Source organism: Egretta garzetta, unplaced genomic scaffold (assembly GCF_000687185.1).
Source record: "Egretta garzetta isolate BGI_Z169 unplaced genomic scaffold, ASM68718v1 scaffold430, whole genome shotgun sequence".
Taxonomy (NCBI): domain Eukaryota; kingdom Metazoa; phylum Chordata; class Aves; order Pelecaniformes; family Ardeidae; genus Egretta; species Egretta garzetta.
In genome coordinates, this window is record NW_009258267.1 from 809,111 (window position 1) to 824,090 (window position 14,980).

The window sequence follows — 14,980 nt, forward strand, 5'->3', positions numbered from 1 at the left end:
TTTGTAAAACAAAAAGTAATGCGTAATTTCTAAGCATGGCTCATTACTTCATTATTTAATATAGCAGTGGTGATTTTTCTCTGTATTGTTCTAACCACGCTCACATAATTCAGGGAACAGAGATGAATTTATTTTTCAGTGTCACCTATTTGTAGTTCTGTTTACCCATGGCTGTCATTTTCACACTTCTAATACTAGTTCTCTTCTATTCCTTGTCACTGTCCTCTGCTGCTTCTGGGGCATCCTTCTTCCCAAATGCTTTTCTGAATGGCAGAATAAAATCTGCTTGTCCAGGGGACAGGTTAGGAAATGTGGCATCAATATACTTTTGAAAAGCTTGTCTTGTTGCTTGTATTTCAGTTTCCAGGCTGTCCTTCCAATCTGTCATCTTTTCCAGTTCTTGCGTGAGAGTCTTTACCTGTTCTTCTGCTGCTTTCAGTGTCACCATCACTTTTTCCAGCTCATGAAGATGGAGGGTCTCTGCTGCTTTGAGCTGTTTTTCAATCTCAATCTGATTCTCTTTTTGTGCGACACTCAGGGCAATATTAATCTCATGACATTTTTCTTTCTTTAATTGCTCTATACTCTTATGATATAGTTCCTCAGCTAACCTACTTTCTTCTTTGAGTTGCTCTAAGTGCTTTCTATTTAAGAAAGAAAAAGAAGAAAAGATTTGTAGAGAACACCAGTTACTAAAGATTATTTAAAAAACAATTTAAGTCTATTCAGGTTGTTGTAAAATCTCTCTTATTCAACTATAAATATACATGAAATCAGAATTTGATGTAGGACCGCTGAAACAAAATAGGGTAGAAAAAGGCCACTGATGATGCAGCTGCAGAAGATTGTATTTCTGCATGTGTTGCATCCAGAGATAATTTAATGATGCTTGCTTCCAAATGAAAAATATAAAGGATTACTATTTCACTCTTCATTCAGGTCTCTCTTTGAGCTAGTACTTAAATACACGCTGATTTTCAAATAGACTTTGAACAATTCTGCCTTCAAGTAAAAATGCTGTCTTGAAGTGAAATCTAAGAACTGATTTCTAGAATACAGATTCATCTGTAATTTTAAGTGGTACTGAGAACATCTTTCTACTAGCAAATCAGTAATAAAACATATAATTTATATTATGTAGTCAAAACATTATGGGTGCTATTCACCAGAGTTGGCTCAGGGACACGTAAACAATGGTGCATCAGGCATCCATTAAGGTTACTGAGACAAATATTTCAACATAGAGAAAACAATTTCTGCACTCTTTTATTTCTCCCTCCACTTCGCTGGAGAGTTTTTTGCAGAACTCTGCTAACATGAGAAGTTAAAGAGAACAGCAAAGTTTATGCAGAATGTGATTTATCTTTGTCAGAAAGGGCTTGTTTCAATAGTGAAAATGAAGGTATTAAATGGTGGATCAAAACTTAAGTGTGACTCTGTTCAGAAAAAAAAAAGCATCTTACAAAGGAACACACCTGAACAGATTTTTTCATTGTAAGAGTATAGTGTTATTTTGTTGTTTGTGCTGTCAAAAAATGAAACATATTCTTCCCTTAAGGGAGAGGGGTGTGTTGTTAATTTTACATCAAAGCTGTTTAACTCACAATGCTTAATCTATATGGGTAGAATCTCCTGCGCCCTTCAGATCTTCACATGAACACAACTTTTTCAGTTTTGCGTAGATGTCACGAATAGCACAACAGGCCCCTGAAATCTTTATTTCTGATGACTCTAAATCAGCCATAAAAAACAAAACTTTTGGATCCTTGGTTGGCTTTGTGATACTTGCTTTTAGGAACAAAATATGCTTTACTTCTACGTGGGGTGTCAGCAAGAGAGATTGAGCTTGCAACTCTTTCTGGTCACTTGAGACTTCCAAATAAGTTTTTTTCTAAAGGGTCTATTGATCTTTTTCTAGAAGACCCACATCTGAGCAACGCTGATGCAATTCCATTCATGTTCTTTAGTACAGCATGCTTGTCAGCCAAGTCAGGGGAAACACTAAGAGCACCTGTGCTGTCTGGCTGCTTCCCTCAGGGCTGCCTCCCTCTCCTGTTTCCTGGCTTTGGCCACCGCTTGCATCTTCTCCTGGGCACACTCCATGAGGGCACACTGAAGCCTGTGAGCCATGCGCTGCTCTGCAGCTTCAGCCTCTCTCTTCCGCTCATCCTCCATGTACTGCTGCATCTCCGCCTTTGCCTTCCTCACCTCTTCCTTAAGCAAAGTTAAAAGCAGATGTAAGTAGTGACAACAGCTTATTGCTCAGTTGTCTTTATACGAAGCTCAGCAGAACAGACTTCAGGAAAATATTACGGGGCAATTACAGTGACTTATTGTAGGATCATTCCACATCATCCATGTTTTCTACATAGCACACAAAAAGTTCCCTAATGTATTTTCTTCACAAGCTGACATGGCCACTGGCATGGTTTTGGAGTGAGATGGAAAAGCAGCCTGGTCCTTGGTATGCTTGTCAGCGAGATATTGCTTGGGTCTGATACATAAAGGTATGACAACACTAATCTTAGGTTGTCTGGATGGACATACATAGATCTGGAATCTCAGACAACTCAATATATACCAATATACCTCTGTTGCTATATAGGCCATGCCACACCTGGCCACCCAGTAAAACAATCCAACCCACTTAACTTAGTGCCCAGTCATCTACGCTACTTTGCCAGCATTCACATTTCTTTCAAAGTCCCCTGACATGTGCATCCTCTGGGTAAGTGGCAAGACACTATTGGGAAAACTCTGGTTGCTTAGATCTTGGTGAGTTTTCTAATACAGGATGAGCAGTTACATGAGGTCTGCTGTAAATCTCTTGCACACCCATGTACAAGCTCTGTATTCTGTGTATTTTTGTGGATACTCATTGTTGTCTACTGCTGGCAAGTGGAGTGACAAATAACAGGACCTGCCAACAAGAAGCCTAACTAAAACCATTTGACCACTAGTGGTGGTGGAACAGCCACGTCAGCACTGCTGCAAAAAGCCATTCCTGAGGCTATCAGCTGAAAGCAGTTGTCTTTTTGACCTATCCTACACGTAAAAACCTGCTTCAGTCACTCATTCAGTGATAAGTTTTGTTGGCTGCCACTATCTGTTCACTTAGACAGACGTGGAATAAATCTTCTGCCACCACGTCTCCACACTAGCTGCTAGTGAGCAGTTAGCTCAGTGTTAATACACCTCTCAAAATGAACTGCAGGAAACACAAACTGCCAAATCTAAAGCATCTTGCCATTACTTTAGCTATATCTGCCTCTTTTGTTTCTGCTGTAGAATTCTGTATCTGCTCCCTAGTCTCTAGTCACTGGAGCCAATGTTATCAGGACAAATGGTATGTGTTCAAGTCCTGAGTACTCAGGTCTATGAAGATAGAATCATTTAGGTTGGAAAAGACATTTAAGATCATTAAGATATATAATAGGCTTATGGCAAGTAATTGAATGGTTAAACAGAAGGAACGGAGCTTCTGCCAACTATTGTCAGCAGATGCTATGACTGCAAAAGACAGAGCTCCCTTGGAAAACAGCTCCATAAAATGGAACAAACTCTGCCAGAAACTTATGACCGCTGTAAACCTCCCTGCTTTTCCTCTTGAGATGCCAAGCACATTGCTTTGACTGCCTGCAGTATAAATGGATTACTATTTAGAAACTTGTATAAAGTAAAATTCCAAAGCAAAACACTAGCAATTCTCTGTGCGCCCTTCATTCGCCGGTGGGAGGCTGCAAGACTAAGGATGACAAGTGTTAGACGGACTGCGTAATGCCTGACTGAGGAGTGCTTGGATGCTCTAGTGATAAAAAGCCCTGGAAAGTGGTGCAGAAAGCAGGAAGGCTCAGATCCAGAAGGCAGTTGCCTTACTTTCTTTTTGTAGATCTCCGAGTCTTTTCTCAGATACCCAAACAGTCATATGAAGCATGTGCTAAGCATATCTAGAAATACAAAGCTACAGTTGGAATGCTTCATTTAGGAATAGACATATGCTGGCAGTTTTCCTTCTCCTCCACTCCACTCAGAGTCCAGGTTCAGCAAATCAGTTAAACACCCTTCCAGTTTCAGTGGACATGAAACTTCAGGACAGATTTAAAGTTAAGCCTGTATTTAATTGCCCTTGAGAAATGCATCTAATCAGGTTCAGCGGCTGGCTGAATCAAAGCCTGACAAGGAATTTTCAACAAAGTGCACAAATTTCATTCAATTAACAAACCCCATGAAACGTGCTGAAAGTGAATTAAAAATACAGCTAGCTCAAGTTCGCATCTCATGTAGCACAAAGACAAAGCCAGTCATCTTTCAGGCCAAGTAGTTCTCCTGGCACTAGAGTTCAAAGCTCAGATGAATGAATGTCCTGGTTATGGCAGGCATTAAAAAAACCTTTTTTTTTTTTTTTTACATAGAATGACATTCTTGGTTGTCAACCACGTGGTTCTGTCATACTGGCTATTTCCCCGGTAATGAAAGCAAACCAATTCATACCCTTAAATCCTTTCCAAGTTTTTGTTTAAGGTCTTGTACAATTGCACTGTGGTTAGCGGCTGCCTCTTTGAGAGCTTTATCCACTGCATCTTCCTTGTGCATTTCAGCCTTTAAAACAAATTATGTAAGTATCGCTGCTCACATGTTATTAACATCCTATTAAGATGAAGCAGAGGTTCTATAATCAATAGTTGTGTATTTTCTATTTAAGAAATCAGAGCAAGTTAAATTTAAAAGCAGATGGCAAAATACATTTTGGCCTATTTGGCAATCTTATTGCAGTGATTCCTGTTAAAATGTGGCCACACAATAGCACTGAGCCACCACAGTTGTAACCACTGTACATATATATAACAAAAAGGGCAGTTTCAGGATCTTACATAGCACTATGAGGAACAGCTTTAACAACCGATAACTTCAGTGTGCTTTAGAGGCCATTTTCAGACCAGATGTAAAAATTGTTATTAAATTCAAGTATGCTTTGTTGTGATCAGGAAGTGGAGAAATATGTGCACATAGAGATCTGTGAACAAAGGGGGAGCTGAAATTAACGACAGCTCTATATAGCAATGACCTCAAAGTTATTTATTAACTGTCTTTACGCTACAGCAATTATTCCAAAGAATAATCATCATTTAAATGACAGGAGCATAATTTAATTTACCTGAGACCAAAGTTCAGCTTTCATTTTTTCAATGCGCTCTTGTGTCTCTGCTTCCTCCTTTTCGTGTTGTTCTTGTTGAATGTCTGCTCCAATCTCTGCATGATCAACACAAGCAGATCATGCACAGCAAACCACCAGAGTGCTGAAACTCATGCCTTTCTCCTGACCCCTTTGCTTGGCTCCACAGCTGAATTAAAAATCAAAAGGCTAAAAACCACACACCCTCATTTCACATACAGGAAAACACAATTATTATGGCTTGTGCAGTTCCATAGACGTAATAGGAAGGTGCTCGAACCCAGCTCTCACTTCTAGCCAAGGCTGCAGAGCAGGAAAGCATCACAGTTGGCCTGACTCCTTGTCCTGATGGCCATGCACAGGGCATACGCAATAGGCCAGTCCTCATCTTTCTTGGAAATGATTCACCCATTTCCGACTGTGACTGAATCTCGCTGCAGCTCAGGGGATGGCTTTGCTCCCTTTCAATGCTAGGGGTGAGATGGTGCCCTCTTTGGCTCCCTGTGCCCTCAGAATCCTCCAAGGCTTTCAGTGAAGTCTCTTGCCCTAAGATGCCCTCAGATTCCTTCATGCCACCCTTGGGGCACAAAATAAATATTCTCGGGGGGATATGGCAGAATATTTCAGGTGTTTGGAACACAGCACACACACACAAAGCAATCCCTCTGTCTCTAGGGCTGCAGTGTCTGCCCAGGGCCCAAGCAGCCCCAGTGCTGCAGGAGCACAGCTAAACCCTTCTAAAAAGGGGGTGGGGTGGGGGTGGTGAAGCAGCATGGAGGTGAGCCACACTGCTTCCCTGGGCCTAGGCCAGGGATGCTGCCGTTAGCAACATGGATGGCATCTAAGTAAGATGTTAGCATTGCCATCTCCTCCTGCAGGCATGCTGGGGAAGCAAGCAGGTAGCCCTGCTAACTCATTTGAAAGGCTAGTTCTTCAAAACCAAGGATTGCCCAGAAGAGAAGCCACTGCAGAGGGAGGTGGATGAAGGTGCCTTTCTGCAACCCAAAACTGCCCCCCCAACAGTGGGATTTCAGTTCCTCCCCCTCTGCCTTTCCTACTCACTGCCAAGCCTGAGCATTGCTTTGGATCCCATTCTCTGTGCTTGACAGGGCCAGAGCATCACACTTTCCTGGGTTATTCTAAAGGAAAATGAAAAAGGAATAGAGCCACAGGAGATCTAGCTTTCACACAGCCACTGGAAGATTAGGTCTCTCTCTTTCACTCCAGTCATCTTCCCCACTCCACATGGGTGGGCAGGGTCCTCTCAAGGAGCTACCACAAAGTACAAGGAAACAGTAGCAGGATGGGACAAAAGGGCCAACTGACTTAAATCCGAAAAATAGAAGTGCATAAATCTTCGCAACAAGCACGTCGTGCTCTGGCTGCATAGCTCTTCCCCAGTCCACCACATTAAGCAGTAAAGAGAAAATAATTTAAAAAGAGACTGTCTCTGGCCTCCTGGACATGTTTTACACTGTGTGTCTCGATGCAGGGCTGAAGCCTTGTGTTCTGAGACACACAGCACAGCACTCACCCTGTTGCCGGGGCTCTGTTTAAAACAGAAACCAAGCACACTCCTCTTCACAATGCACACGAAGTAAAATGGGCAATGTGATTTCTATAAAACTTTACACTGCTGATCAGAAACCACTATGACAATTAGGCGTAGCGTGTAAGGATACTTCAAATTCTTGCTAGATGTATGAATGCTACCATGTATTTTCCTTCATCATTGAGGTTACGATTGCGGCATGCCAGAAAAAATATAAATCTCAAGAGGCTCTACAGAGCCTCCATCTAAGGTCAGCAGCCAGAATCAGGTGTGAGAAGGTAGGATTCAGGATGAAACATCACAGCTGTGTCCTGTTGAAGGATGAGGGGATGACCTTTGCCAAATGTTAAGTCATGCATAGTTCTTCCCAAACTACTTCAGCCTTAGAATAACATTTGCTAATGGTCTTACAGCCAATTCTCTTTTGCACTTTATATGCCCAAATCTGAATGCCTTCATGCACCACAGGACAGCTGACTCTGTCCCCCCTCTGAATATGCAGGATTTATTAATATTCAGAAGATAACTGCAGTTCTTTCTTACTGAGATGTGAACGCCTTCATGACTGTCAAGAACACAAGGATACAACAGCTCTTGGAGTTTTCCTAAATCTCAGATTGCAAGGAAAGGATTTCAGAAACGAACTTACCCAGTATATCACGATGAGTGTAAAACCGTGTTCTGAAAGGCTTATACTCCCGAATCCGATCAAAAGTAGCACTGGAAGGTGGTGGTGGTATTATTTTTGAACATACAGCACAACAAACAAAGGAGTCCAGATCGGGACTCCTAATCATTGTGGTATTCTAGTATTTCTCTGTTAATGTGGTTACAAAAATGGCAGAACTCTATTCCTGATAGACCTCTTGCTTGCAGGCAGAAACACTTACTGTTGCTACGGAAGACATGCAAGCTGAGGAAGAGAGAGAAATCGTTGATTGTTACTTGTTACCAAGTTAGCTGAAACAAGTTTGCCTTCGGATAAGGGTTCACACATGCTGACAACTCAGTAACAGGCAGATGAGGGAGGGAGGGTTGTATGAAGTCACCCCTTCCAGCCTTAATACAGCTCCCTGCATAGCAACTGTCACCAGGCAGGGCTGGCTTTGCTCACAAAGAACTAACTTTCCCTGGTAATAGCAAAGCAGCGTCACAGCAGGCTTTGGCTTTTTAATGCATTTTTTTGTTGTTGAATGTCAACAACCCCTATTCAAACCACGTAGTCTAAGGAGATTTTAGGAGCGGTACAACAGCTGCTGTTGCAGCTATTTGAATCATAGCATTTTGTTGCTGTTCTTGGTAAAGATGTGAAAGCCAGCACAGACAATAAGGAATTGGCAAAAACCTGAAAGAGCCTCTGCCCAGGAAATCACTTTGACTCAGTGTTCCTGTCAAGCCAGCTATCATCCACTGTAGATAATTATTACTATATTGAAGATGAAATTGAGAAAAGCAAAACAAAAGAAATTGTATTGGTGCTGTTTGCTTATCGTCCAGATGCATAAGGGGAGCAGTGCTTTCAGAGTTGAGTGAACAGATTTTATTATCGACGTAGTTTTGTTTGGGTGGGGTTTTTTTTCCCCTTAATTCCTATACACACATAGTTTTTATGGTACAAATTAGGTCCTTAAAACAGCAAAAGTCAGTATTGATACTATAACACCCATTAATTTACTACATTCTTCTCTGTATTTGCACTGCTTTATCTCCTTTTTATGTGTAATTTTTGTAGCATCAAGAGAGTTATCTGTATAGCAGCTGCCACAAATAAATATGGAGAAGCTCCTTAATAGTAAGGATGAGTCTAAACACTCATTCTTCCTTCAGTCTGGTCAGTTCTAAATTAATCTAACAGGACTTTACTCCATCCAACAGAGGAGAGGCCCCATCTCAGACAGCTTTTCTATGAAGTGCCATTGGCATGCACATTGCCTAGACCCTGCCCAGGTCAGTCCCACACTTTTCTCTTTCACCCCACCCCTCTTCCTTTTCCCTTAGTAACTTCCAGATTCATATTCACTTCACAAAACATAATTCAAAATTTCGAGAATCCAAATCCTGCATTATTCCCAAATAAGTGAAAATGAGAGACTGGGCTTTCTCACTTTGAATCATCTGCAGGTAAAAGGATCAAAGTGTGTATTTTAAAAGCCTGCAGAAAAACAGGTTAAAATGCTTACTGTAGCACTGGTTTAGGAATAATTTACTTAAATCCATGCAAACATCAAAGACTTGTGTGTTTTAATGAACTGGAGAGAGCTAAAATCCTGTGTGACCCTTTTAAAAAGAACAGATTAATTCTAAAGATCCATCACATCCTACCAAAACCCCCATATCCTATAGGATATGGACAGCATGTGATAGTTCTGAATATTAGTTTGCTTCACCTGGAAATTCCTTCACCAATGAAAATGCAAGTAGTTTCCTCACTGGCAAGCTTTTGGATTTGCCCAAGACCTCGTTGTTGTGAGGCAGCTAGGTTCACAGAGGGGAATATGCTTTTAAAGGCTGTGAAAATGCTTTTTTTTTTTTTTTAATAGCTTCATCAAAGGTAGAGCTCACTTCCCTTCTTAGGAAGGAGGTAGCCAAGCCAAGGCCCAGCTGAATTTAGGATACAGGTAACTATAAAACATAGGAGAAAAATCACAGGTTCAAAGTGAAGGATTTAGAGGGAGACACAGAGAAACCCCCTATATCCCTCTACTCTGCTCTGGTGAGACCTCATCTGGAGTACTGCATCTAGCTCTGGAGCCCTCAGCACAAGAAGGACATGGAACTGTTGGAGCGGGTCCAGAGGAGGGCCACAAAAACGATCCGAGGGCTGCAGCACCTCTCCTATGAAGACAGGCTGAGAGAGTTGTGCTTCTTAAGCCTGGAGAAGAGAAGGCTGCAGGAAGACCTGACTTGCGGCCTTTCAGTACCCAAAGGGGGCCTATAGGAAAGATGGGGAAAATCTTTTTAGTAGGGACAGCTGTGACAGGACAAGGGCTAATGGTTTTAAACTAAACCAGGGTAGGTTTAGACTGGATCTAAGGAAGAATTTTTTTATGATGAGGGTGGTGAAACACTGGAACAAGTTGCCCAGTGAGGCAGTGGAGGCCCCATCCCTGGAAACACTCAAGGTCAGGTTGGATGGGGCTCTGGGCAACCTGATCTGGTTAGCTGTGTCCCTGCTCACTGCAGGGTGGTTGGACTAGATGACCTCTAGGGGTCCCTTCCAACCCCAAACATTCTACGATTCTATGATATCAAGTGCTGTCCCTCAAGGGATTGCACGTTTTTTATCTTAACAAAATCTTCCGGTAATAAAACTTTCCGATAACAAAACCCAAAGCAACTCCCAGAGTTGCAAAGCAGATGTCCCTGCATGTTCTTTCTTCTTTGGCCTGACAGAAGCCACCTTGACCAGAAAAGGGTTAACACAGAGGACTCTCAGCTTCTTGGGAGCCCTTGATGGGGCTGTAAATATGAGGAGCTGCATGGAAAAATGAAACCAGCACATTTAACAAGGGTCCGTGGTGGAAAAAGGGTGGTATGCACCCTCCCACCACATATTCTGTAGTTTGGTTAATGGGATGCCATTGAAGAAATGTCAGGCACACAGAAGTAGCTGGAGGAGCTCAGCTTTTCTATGAAGTGCCATTGGCATGCACATTGCCTAGACCCTGCCCAGGTCAGTCCCACACTTTTCTCTTTCACCCCACCCCTCTTCCTTTTCCCTTAGTAACTTCCAGATTCATATTCACTTCACAAAACATAATTCAAAATTTCGAGAATCCAAATCCTGCATTATTCCCAAATAAGTGAAAATGAGAGACTGGGCTTTCTCACTTTGAATCATCTGCAGGTAAAAGGATCAAAGTGTGTATTTTAAAAGCCTGCAGAAAAACAGGTTAAAATGCTTACTGTAGCACTGGTTTAGGAATAATTTACTTAAATCCATGCAAACATCAAAGACTTGTGTGTTTTAATGAACTGGAGAGAGCTAAAATCCTGTGTGACCCTTTTAAAAAGAACAGATTAATTCTAAAGATCCATCACATCCTACCAAAACCCCCATATCCTATAGGATATGGACAGCATGTGATAGTTCTGAATATTAGTTTGCTTCACCTGGAAATTCCTTCACCAATGAAAATGCAAGTAGTTTCCTCACTGGCAAGCTTTTGGATTTGCCCAAGACCTCGTTGTTGTGAGGCAGCTAGGTTCACAGAGGGGAATATGCTTTTAAAGGCTGTGAAAATGCTTTTTTTTTTTTTTTAATAGCTTCATCAAAGGTAGAGCTCACTTCCCTTCTTAGGAAGGAGGTAGCCAAGCCAAGGCCCAGCTGAATTTAGGATACAGGTAACTATAAAACATAGGAGAAAAATCACAGGTTCAAAGTGAAGGATTTAGAGGGAGACACAGAGAAACCCCCTATATCCCTCTACTCTGCTCTGGTGAGACCTCATCTGGAGTACTGCATCTAGCTCTGGAGCCCTCAGCACAAGAAGGACATGGAACTGTTGGAGCGGGTCCAGAGGAGGGCCACAAAAACGATCCGAGGGCTGCAGCACCTCTCCTATGAAGACAGGCTGAGAGAGTTGTGCTTCTTAAGCCTGGAGAAGAGAAGGCTGCAGGAAGACCTGACTTGCGGCCTTTCAGTACCCAAAGGGGGCCTATAGGAAAGATGGGGAAAATCTTTTTAGTAGGGACAGCTGTGACAGGACAAGGGCTAATGGTTTTAAACTAAACCAGGGTAGGTTTAGACTGGATCTAAGGAAGAATTTTTTTATGATGAGGGTGGTGAAACACTGGAACAAGTTGCCCAGTGAGGCAGTGGAGGCCCCATCCCTGGAAACACTCAAGGTCAGGTTGGATGGGGCTCTGGGCAACCTGATCTGGTTAGCTGTGTCCCTGCTCACTGCAGGGTGGTTGGACTAGATGACCTCTAGGGGTCCCTTCCAACCCCAAACATTCTACGATTCTATGATATCAAGTGCTGTCCCTCAAGGGATTGCACGTTTTTTATCTTAACAAAATCTTCCGGTAATAAAACTTTCCGATAACAAAACCCAAAGCAACTCCCAGAGTGGCAAAGCAGATGTCCCTGCATGTTCTTTCTTCTTTGGCCTGACAGAAGCCACCTTGACCAGAAAAGGGTTAACACAGAGGACTCTCAGCTTCTTGGGAGCCCTTGATGGGGCTGTAAATATGAGGAGCTGCATGGAAAAATGAAACCAGCACATTTAACAAGGGTCCGTGGTGGAAAAAGGGTGGTATGCACCCTCCCACCACATATTCTGTAGTTTGGTTAATGGGATGCCATTGAAGAAATGTCAGGCACACAGAAGTAGCTGGAGGAGCTCATAGGAGAAGGCCTCAGTGCTGGAACAAGAAAGTATTCACCTGTACAATTTGCTCAAGGTAAAGGCTCCCAGGGGACCACCTCCTGCGCTAAGGCAACACCACAACACCCACCCGCCCTCACACCAACCAGCACACTGCCAAGGGTCACCTCCAACCCGCAAACGGGGCTGTCGGGCAAGACTGGGCTTGTTCAGCTTGATCCATTCTTTTCTGTCTGTAAGAACCTGTTGATTTTTGACTTTCTGTTCCTTATCTCAAGTTCAGTTTCCTATAATAAACTAATCTTATATAATGTACTTTGCAACATAGAGAAATTTGATTTTTGAATGCAGCTTAAACCAGTCCTGTTGACACATCAAGAACATTCCACAAGCTCTGTCTAACCTGGAGTTATACATACTGATTGGCAAGCTGATACCGGTGTGTTCACTGGTCTGCTGTCTGATGCCAAACAGGAGAGCTAATGGCAGAGTTCTTCCCACCTTTCTCTTGGCAGAAGCACTAATTTCACTTTTTCTCTATCTGGCTACTGACTTTTTTTCTCACCTGTAAGGAAGACTATATTAGCATCCAAGGATTATTTTGGCCAGTATTTTACAAATTCCTTTATTAAATATAACCCTTCAATGACTGCTTCATCAGATCTGTCTTGTTGTAAAATTATTTTACTTGCACCACTGTTAATTATCAACTTTCAACAGATCAAGAGATGAGTTCTTTTCACACAGAATGTGCCTTCTGTTTAAAAAACAAAAGACAAACCCCTCTTTTCACTTCATCAAAGAAAAGAGAGCTGAACTATCATGTAAATTCTAAGGCATTTACCAGTCTTGACTGCACATCCGAGTTAACTGCACGTCTTCTGACATACTGTGGAGATCGCAGACAATTCTTAAATTCACTTTTATGTTCGCATATATCTTAGCTGCAGTTTATTTGTATAGGCATGACATTTTATAAAGGAACTTAAATTGGATTAAACAGCAAGAGAGACATTTATCCATTATTTCAACGGACAGAGAAAAAACAGTAGTTGCCTTGAAAAGTTCTGCGACTGATTTGCCGATTTCCTTCCTCATGTTGTCAGTCCCACTTGGAAGTTTTCCTCCTCATGTACCTGGATCCCTCACTGTCGATTGCTTCATAAAGGTCCTTTTTATTCTCTACTGTTGCATGCAAATAACCAAGGTAGGCCACACAGAGGGTAACTGCTACGAGTCCAAATGCCATCACGGGTTTGTTCTGACCAAAACAAAAACCCCATAAAAATTAGCACATTTTCAGTCAAAACATTTTTCATTCATCACAAACATTACATTCTTCAATCTTAGCTTAGAAAGTGAACGGTAAACTATTGTGACATCTGCAAAAATCATCATTTCCTTCCTGTACACTGATCCAAACAACTTCAATAAGCGGCATCATTTTCTGACGGCAAAAGGAATTCCCTGTGAAAAAGATGACTCTCGTGGCATTGCCCAGTGCTCTGCCTTTGGCTGGTCGCAAATGCTGCTTGAGCATGAATGAACAGGCCAAAACCAATTACTAAAGGTAACTACTACAAACTTCTAATGGAATTCATCTGGACATACTACTGGGACAATGTACCCTGCTTCTGCTGAGCAACCTGGATTATATTCCTCTAAAACAGATCACGTATTATTATCACAACATCTACTTTTATTATATCACAAAATTTCATCCCGTCTTGCTGGGTTCTGCGAGTGTAAATAAAACCTGAGCATCATCAACTTAATTATAAAAGCAAGAAAAAGAAAAATCCAAAATATTGAAAAGCTACTAAAAATCCCCTCTTTTCATATCAAAAGGCTTGCATTTTATAACTTGTTCCCTTTTAAAGAGGATTCCTATTACTTAACCTGTCAAATTCCATGGGTAATATGCCTGCAAACTAATTCAAATTCCATGGGTAATATTCACTGCAATATAAGTGAAATAAAAGCTGGAATAGACAATACAATGTTCTGGGCGCATAACAAACAGGGTGGAAAAGAAGTAAAAATATTTTTAGTTACATTACTGAGTAGTTTGCATAACAAGAGATGGTTATCAAACACACACAGGATTGCGATGATTATTTTAAAGCAACTGTGCCTCTCCAAGCTTATTTAGCTTCTCTCAAAATGAGCCTCTTACAGGTTTAAATAAAAATCCTCAGTCCTGGCTTTCCCGCTTTGGGTGTTTCTTTTTCATTTGGAGGTTTGGTAGAGGACATTTTAATTAATGTTGAATACTTCCTAAAAACAGAATGAAAAATATATGTCATTTTTATAAAAAACCCTAGAATAACTACATTCACTGAATACGAGTTCACACTCAGCTTGCCTTCTCACAGCATGCTTTTTTGTTTGTGTATATATTAAACAACTGCCTTTGGTGTTACCTAACATTCCCAGCTTTAAGCACACCGATTTTCAATCTTACCAATTTTCAGTCTTGCCGATTTTCTGCATCCTAAAACTAACTTTTGGAGATGCACATTTTTATATGGCAAATGTAAGCCTCCTGATAATGGGCTTGGGTTTGTTTTTTTTTTACCTGCCTTTGGCTAATGCTTTAGCTACCTGTGGACCGAGCACCGGTCTTCAGGCTAAAAAGACGGTATTAGGGCATGGGTTTTTTTAATAACCTTATGTGTGACAGGACAGCCTGCACCCTGTTGCAGCGCAGTCACTGGATCCACGCACCCCAGCGGCCCCCAGGTCTCCCTGCCAGATAGGAGGGACAGGCCACCCACAAGACCCCGCCTGAGCAACGGTGAACAAAACAGGCCGCTGATTCACCCCGCCTCCCGAGGGGCAGAGCAGGCACGGTGCTAAGGACACCCCTGCCCCGCACTCCACGCGAGCGGGGCACGGCTGGGGGCTCCGGGCAGGCCTCACAAA

General features: G+C 42.1%; 2 protein-coding genes across 2 annotated transcripts; both read right to left on the reverse strand.

Annotated features, from left to right (window-relative positions):
- Positions 1-205: 205 nt before the first annotated feature.
- CUNH6orf163 (chromosome unknown C6orf163 homolog) lies at positions 206-7,522 on the reverse strand. The gene is made up of 5 exons (XM_009648967.2): positions 7,375-7,522; positions 5,156-5,250; positions 4,492-4,599; positions 2,012-2,214; positions 206-644 (listed from the first exon to the last, which is right to left on the reverse strand). Exons 1-5 carry the CDS (start codon positions 7,520-7,522, stop codon positions 206-208), a joined length of 993 nt encoding a protein of 330 aa, XP_009647262.2.
- Positions 7,523-12,754: 5,232 nt separating this feature from the next.
- SMIM8 (small integral membrane protein 8) lies at positions 12,755-14,972 on the reverse strand. Its single transcript, XM_035904000.1, has 2 exons — positions 14,242-14,972; positions 12,755-13,325 (listed from the first exon to the last, which is right to left on the reverse strand). Exons 1-2 carry the CDS (start codon positions 14,359-14,361, stop codon positions 13,158-13,160), a joined length of 288 nt encoding a protein of 95 aa, XP_035759893.1. The 5' UTR covers positions 14,362-14,972; the 3' UTR covers positions 12,755-13,157.
- Between the last annotated feature and the right edge of the window lie 8 nt (positions 14,973-14,980).

Coding starts and splice junctions, on each gene's coding strand:
- CUNH6orf163 (XM_009648967.2), bottom strand. CDS start 7,522: ATGATTAGGAGTCCCGATCTGGACTCCTTTGTTTGTTGTGCTGTATGT. Junction 5,251..7,374: donor CACTCATCGTGATATACTGG/GTAAGTTCGTTT, acceptor TTGATCATGCAG/AGATTGGAGCAGACATTCAA. Junction 4,600..5,155: donor AAGCTGAACTTTGGTCTCAG/GTAAATTAAATT, acceptor TTTGTTTTAAAG/GCTGAAATGCACAAGGAAGA.
- SMIM8 (XM_035904000.1), bottom strand. CDS start 14,361: ATGACATATATTTTTCATTCTGTTTTTAGGAAGTATTCAACATTAATT. Junction 13,326..14,241: donor AGCCAGGACTGAGGATTTTT/ATTTAAACCTGT, acceptor TGGGGTTTTTGT/TTTGGTCAGAACAAACCCGT.